The sequence below is a fragment of the Alosa sapidissima genome, chromosome 6 (genome assembly GCF_018492685.1).
Source record: "Alosa sapidissima isolate fAloSap1 chromosome 6, fAloSap1.pri, whole genome shotgun sequence".
Classification (NCBI taxonomy): domain Eukaryota; kingdom Metazoa; phylum Chordata; class Actinopteri; order Clupeiformes; family Clupeidae; genus Alosa; species Alosa sapidissima.
In genome coordinates this window covers 27,309,502-27,317,001 of record NC_055962.1, presented here as the reverse complement: position 1 = coordinate 27,317,001, position 7,500 = coordinate 27,309,502, and the positions used below count along the sequence as shown (strand labels likewise).

At 43.3% G+C, this 7,500-nt stretch overlaps 1 protein-coding gene across 1 annotated transcript in view; it reads right to left on the bottom strand.

The window, feature by feature from the left end:
* nbas (NBAS subunit of NRZ tethering complex) overlaps nucleotides 1-7,500 on the bottom strand; it is a 212,488-nt gene that overhangs the window by 160,370 nt on the left and 44,618 nt on the right. The window contains 2 exon segments of the mRNA XM_042094533.1: nucleotides 1,830-2,015; nucleotides 4,069-4,219. Of these exon segments, the coding sequence (XP_041950467.1) occupies nucleotides 1,830-2,015; nucleotides 4,069-4,219 (337 nt within the window).

Below are 7,500 nucleotides of genomic sequence, written 5' to 3'. Positions count from 1 at the left end.
CCAACTTACGATGGTAATTCAGCTTGTTTTTTTACTTGTCGTACCACCTCAAGCTGGTCATTTTAACTGGTGTTGCTGGTCTACACTGCTGGTTTAACTGGCCATGCCAGCTTACGTTGGTCATTCTAGCAAACCAGCATGACCATCTTACACCAATGTCAAGCTGGACAAGCTGGTCACCAGCATGACCATCTTGCACCAGCTATATCCCACATGACAGGCTGGTCACACCAGCATGACCATCTTGCACCAGCTGTATCCCACACAACAAGCTGGTCACACCAGCATGACCAGCTTCCTCAGATGGTCACGCCAGCATATCCAGCTGGTTGCCCAACCAGCTACACCAGCAAAGACCAGCAAGAGCTGGAAGAAAATCAGCAAAGACCAGCTAAAGTCAGCTAAAACCAGCTACCAGTATAAGCTGGTTTCTAGCGGTTTTGTTTTTTTTTTTCCAGCAGGACTTTAACAAGGTTAGTTGACCAATATAATACCATAATATTTGACAATATCATAATATGTATTAACCAATCACAGCTGAATCAGCTGAGGTGTACATAACACATACACACATCATAAATATAACTGTATAGGTATGACACCTGGCACATCACATGCATTACATCACCTACTCAGGTGTACCTCAGTTACCCTCAGCCTTAGTCTGAGGGAAATTCTAAACACCAAAAATTAACTTAATGGAAGAAAAAAGGAATAGTCAATTGTATTCATTTATGAAGTGCCCCTAACCACTGATATTGGCTAACAGCGCTTTCCAGAGCTCAAGGCCTACAGCCCTCCAGAGTCTAAGCACTAAGCAAAGACAGAGAGAAAAAATACAAACGACAAGAAAAGCTACATTTGCTTCTGTGCTTTTTGTTTTTTCCCCTGATCTGCACATTGCCTGTCATCCATCAGAGCCCATCTGTGCACTTTAGTGAACGCGCGCCCCCTCCTTCTGCAGTCTCCTGATGAAAAGAGGTTAACTACTCTCTGAGTGTGTGTGTGTGTGTGTGTGTGTGTGTGTGTGTGTGTGTGTGTGTGTGTGTGTGTGTGTGTGTGTGTGTGTGTGTGTGTGCCTCTCTGAACGAGAGCATCACGCTGAGAACTGACAGTCCAAACAGGGGTGCCAGAACCAGAACCAGGGGGAGACGGGACTAAATGAAGCTACACATCACAAGGACCTGCTGGACACAAGCTGCCAGCATAAACACACACACACACACACACACACACACACACACACACACACACACACACACACACACACACACACACACAATACAACCATTACACAGCATGAATACCCATGTTGGCATGTTGAAAGATTCAATATAAGCTCATTACACACACACACACACACTACAACCATTACAGAGCATGAATACCCATGTTGGCATGTTGAAAGATTCAATATAAGCTCATTACACACACACACACACACACACACACACTACAACCATTACAGAGCATGAATACCCATGTTGGCATGTTGAAAGATTCAATATAAGCTCACCACACACACACACACACACACACACACACACACACACACACACAGCATCTCTCACATGCACTGTATAGATCATACCGTTATGGCTGAGACCCTTACAGTAGGGGATATTAGGGGAAAGAAGTTTCATTGTTTTTTGTGGCACTCTTCCCCTTTGAATGAGCATGGCAATAAAGAATATTGAATTTAAAGAGAGAGACAGAGAGAGAGAGAGAGAGAAAGAAAGAGAGAGAGAGAGAGAAAAAGATAGAAATAGGGGTTACATCAACCCTTTTGAACAAATTACTAGTGGGTGTGGTCTGCTGTGTGGACATACATTTTTCATGAGGAGGCGGAGCTTGTCAATGTCCCGCAGCTTGAGCAGCTCCCGTAGGCTGAGGCTCAGGTCACATGATGTCTCGTACACCAGTGTCTCCAGGGTAACCAGGTCATCACACAGGCGCTCCAGCCCCGGGATCTCCCGCTCCTTCCCCAAACGCACCAAAAACAGTGCACAGTCCACCTGCACAGCCAATCATAGACAAGCACTTGTGTTACAGAACCAATCACAAACAGACATTCACAGGAGGGTAGCCAGTGTGGTTAGCCAATCACAGACGAGAATGAACAAAAGGGTAGCCTTGGGTGGGTCTCAGGTGACTCAATTAATTGGAATTAAGTATATAAGTATAAGTATAAGTATATATACTCTTTTGATCCCGTGAGGGAAATTTGGTCTCTGCATTTGACCCAATCCGTGAATTAGTGAAACACAGCACACAGTGAGGTGAAGCACACACTAATCCCGGCGCAGTGAGCTGCCTGCAACCACAGCAGCGCTCGGGGAGCAGTGAGGGGTTAGGTGCCTTGCTCAAGGGCACTTCAGCTGTGGCTTGAGCAGTGAGCCCACTGGTCGGGGCTCGAACCAGCAACCCTCCGGTTACAAGTCCAGAGTGCTAACCAGTGGGCCACAGCTGCCTAATTAATTAAATTATTCAATAAATAATGATGCACAAACATGTCTGCCCAACATCGGTATTAGCAAATATCAGCCTTGCTAACGGTCATCGGCTATAGGCAAATTTATACAGCATATACTGATGGCAGTGGCTGATGTTTATCTGCCATGTTGCATCAATTCTGTACTAGGTACAGTATATGTTGTGGTCTGTACTAGGTACAGTATATGTTGTGGTCTGTAATAAGTACAGTATATGTTGTGGTGGTATGTACTATGTACAGTATATGTTGTGGTCTGTACTAGGTACAGTATATGTTGTGGTGGTATGTACTAGGTACAGTATATGTTGTGGTCTGTACTAGATACAGTATATGTTGTGGTCTGTACTAGATACAGTATATTGTGGTATGTACTAGGTACAGTATATGTTGTGGTCTGTACTAGATACAGTATATTGTGGTATGTACTAGGTGCAGTACATGTTGTGGTATGTACTAGGTACAGTATATGTTGTGGTATATGCAGACAGGGGTATTCAGGCTTGAAAGTCAAGAAAATCCCCCCCCCCCATCTACTAGGGCAAAATTAACAACAAAATTGAAGTAAAAACTAGGACAAATCGTTATTTTTAACATCGGTATTGGCCTGGGATTTCATAATTCCAATCCCAATCAAGAATGAAGAAGGAGCCAGTGACAGAGCAGAATGGACAAATGTGCAGCCAATCACAGAGGAGCTCAAACTCAAGCTCTTACCAATGCCAGCAGCACCACAGAGCTTTCTAGAAACGAGACTCCTAGAAATGGCTTCATTTGACAAATAAGACGGCTGCGCTATGCTGTCTGACTCCTTTTAGAACAATGCCCCCCCCGGTATGTCCCTGATATGAGGAAGATCGACCCAGCAACTAATTTAAATAAATACAAAGTGAAACTTTGAAAATGTCTGCTCTTTTTGTGCCGACAAGCACCACCTTTGCTTATTAATCCTCAATAGAAAAGCCAATATTAACATTATCCTCTGACACTTCTAGTGAAGCCCTGGCTCCTGGTATAACACTGATAAATGCCGCAGGTTCATCTGTGCAGCCAACTATTGAAATATGGCACATAATTTCCCCCCCGTTCCTGCAGAAGGCCATTCATCAAGGCTAATACAAATTTATGTCACAAATGCACAGTTTTACTTTTGGGTCATTTCTCACTATGCGGTCTCTGTGCACCAGGCTGCCTAAGCAAAAAAAGAGAAAAGAATGAATAGAAAAAAAAAAACGAGTGCAAGGGGTTTGGAATATCAAGAGAGAGGATATCTTAATGTCACGTCTCCTAATAAGGGAGTCGTGGTAAGAATATACAAAGCTTTATCATTATTACTATATTTGTATTATTTTTACTACTACTACTACTACTACTACCAATAATAATAATAAACAAATATTATTATTATTATTATTATTATTATTATTATTATTATTATTATTATTATTATTATTATTATAACAATAACAACAATAATAACAACAACATTGTGATTATTATTATTCACACAAAGATATAGAAAGTCTATGGATAAGACACTGCTTGATATGTTCTAGAGAGCGCTTGCAGACACACACCTGTCTGGAGTTATTTTCAATATCTTGAGCCCGAGTGAGGTACCAGTCAGTGAGGAGTGTGATTGGTGGAATCGCTGTGCGGAACCTCTCAAGGTCTGCCTCCTCATACAGGAAGTCATCCTCATCAGGAAGGTTGGTCTCCACCACCGATCTGCAAATTGAAGAGTTTGGTTGGACAGTTACCAAGGACAAGAGAATGAACTCCTCACACTTACCCCCTTGCATGAGTACATAATGTTTACGAGGTCATGAAAGGGTGCAGTGTTTCCCATACATTGACTTATTTGTGGCGGCCCACCACAATATCAACACTGACCACCAAACAATGATTTTCCATGTTGTACTATTTAAATGGGATGGAATTAGTTTACAGTAGAGCTATGTGCACCTTTGCACAGCCTCTCCTTGTATCTCAACAACCTACATGCACGTTTAAAGAAAACATTAACAATCCTGCAGTTGTTGGCATAAAAATCGACTGGCTAAATTGGGCTTAAATCTGCATCATAACCAAGCTGCGCTTATTTATTTATTTTTAATTTGTTAAAAACTGTTGCATTCAAGTTAATTCTGCAAACCTACCACCACAAATAGAATTCAATTCTGTGGGAAACACTGAGGGTGTATAGGAACACAGAATGTTTATAGAATAGAATGCTTTATTCTTTAGAGCAACATTTAACATTTAGAGCATCCTCCCTGAGCAGTACATACAGTGAAGATACAGCAAACAGAACCACAAACAGAGAAGCACATACTGTACACATACTGCACATACAAAAAATACAAAATAACAAGTATGGGTTTAAAAGAACAATGTGAAGGTATGTTACAGATAGGCACCAATACCCGCACACAGACTTATCAGTCAGAATAAATAGCAATATGTAGCAGGATTGCTGGACAGTACATTGCACTGTACCCATCTATTTTGTACAGGATGTACTGAATGCAGAGGTCACTAGGCATGGGGAGTTGTATCTAGCAGCAGTGCTTGATTATGAGACAGAGTTCAGTGCTTTGATGGCAGAGGGGTAGAAAACTTTTCAGGAGTCTGGAAGCACGGGCCTTGATAGACCTCTAGCACATTCCAGAGGGGTAACAAGCTTTTCAGGAGTCTGGAAGTGCATGCTCGATGGTGTTTTATGCCCCCAACGTCGTCTTCCAGGCAGCGCTGCCACAGTCAACTTAAAGGCACCTTATCCTAAACCTAACTCCAACACTTACCCTAACCTTAACCCATGCCTAACCATAGTGCCTTCCAGGCAGCGCTGCCTTGAAGACAACGTTGGGGGCATAAAACACCAAGAAACGTGCAGGCGGCCTTGATAGACCTCTAGCACCTTCCAGAGGGGTACCAAGCTTTTCAGGAGTCTGGAAGTGTGGCCTTGATAGACCACTGGCACCTTCCAGAGGGGTAGAAAGCTTTTCAGGAGTCTGGAAGTGTGGCCTTGATAGACCTCTAGCACCTTCCAGAGGGGTACCAAGCTTTTCAGGAGTCTGGAAGTGTGGCCTTGATAGACCACTGGCACCTTCCAGAGGGGTACCAAGCTTTTCAGGAGTCTTTTAAGTGTGCTCTCCACAGACCTGCGACTCGAGGACTCAGCAACAGCTGCTTGGCTTTCCATCGTGTCTTTAAGAAGTAGAGCCGCTTCTGTGCCTTCTTCACCAGTGAGGTGGTGTTGACAGCCCAAGTGAGGTCCTGGGAGATGTGTGTGTGTGTGTGTGTGTGCCAAGTTTTTGAAGTTACACACTCTCCACAGTGTCTATTCTTGCATAGAGGAGCGGGTTCCTCTCTTGGTCTCCTGAACCAGATGATCAGCTCTTTTGTTTTGGAGGTGTGGACTGCCAGGTTGTCCATCTGATGCACCACCACACAAACAGTTTAACGTACTTCTTCCCTGTAGGCAGACTCATCATCCACCATTGTGTATTAGTAAGACCACAGTGGTGCCATCTACAAACTTGATGATAGTATTGGTGCTGTGGGTCGGTGGGCAGCCGTGGGTGTAGAAGGAGTAAAGAGGAGGGCATAGCACACAGCTCTCTGGAGCTCAGGAGCAGAGCTGTCAAAACCCGGCTTCACAAAGTAAAAGTTGTTTCTCCCTGTGGACTTAGCATAGGTGTTTTCACTAGTTAGTTCATCTATCTGGCTGAGGAGTTGTGCCAATTAAAATCAGCTGGTTTAGTAAATGGTTGGAGTAAATATGTGGCAGGACTTTTACCTTCCGAAGCTGGACTTTTACAGCTCTGCTCAGGAGTAGGTGGGTGTTGGGTCCACATCCTGACAGACTGTGATCGGGTTGTTCAAAAGCCAGATTTGGCAGTCTGCTGGGGATGATGGCGTTAAAGACAGAGCTGAAGTCCACTAACGGCATCCTCACCTATGTCCCCTGATGTTCTAGACCAGTGCCATGTCGAGAGCAGTGTTGATGGTGTCTTCTGTTGACACTGTGGGCAAACTGATGTTGGTGCAGGGTGGGTGGGAGTGCAGTGTTTCCCATACATTGACTTATTTATAGCGGTGCACCACAATATCAACATTGACCACCACTAGGGCTGGGCGAAAAAACAATAGCGATATGTATCGCAATAGACATGTAATCGATATCAATAAAATATACTTTTGATAGAACATTCGATAATTAAAAGCAACACACACCTCTCCCGCCTTACGTTTGTCCATAAATAAATAGGCTATATCTTGCATTGTAGCTAGTATGTGCAACTCTACCAAAGTAAGCGATAGAAGTAGGCCTACCTCAACACAGACTCTCAATGAGTCCTTGCCCCGTGCGCGCTCTCTCTCTCTCTCTCTCTCTCTCTCTCTCTCTCTCTCTCTCTCTCTCTCTCTCAACAGGCGCATCCCTCCTCAGCATGCACATGTAATCCAAACATTCACAATCGTGCAAGACGACTGGCGAAATTGCTATTAAATCTGGTTAGCTTCATTAGCACGCTGCACAAATTTGTTCAAAACTGCTGCATTCAATTGACTGCTAAGTTCTAATCATCTCAATCCTGATGGAAAATGGAAAACTATTTTCCAAGACTCACGGGCCTGTCCCAAGGAGAAAAAGTATTCATTTGAAACTTAAACACACGTGGGGAAACTAAACAGTCTAACCAGTAGACTAAACTAGTAAATTAAGCTACTTTGTTTACAATATTTCCAGGCTTCAACCAGTGCTGCTTTTCATTCAGACTTATGTGCACATTTATTTATTTTAGTGTTTTTCATGATTGTGTTGCTATTTCTTTTCCCTGTTTGTTTTGATTGATAACTGAGGTGATTAAAATCAGAGGAAGGTTAAGTTTAAAAACTGTTGCATTCAAGTTCATTCTGCAAACCAACCACCACAAATGGAATTTAATTCTCTGGGAAACACTGGAGTGAAGACTTGATGTGCCTTAGGACCAGCCTACCAAAGC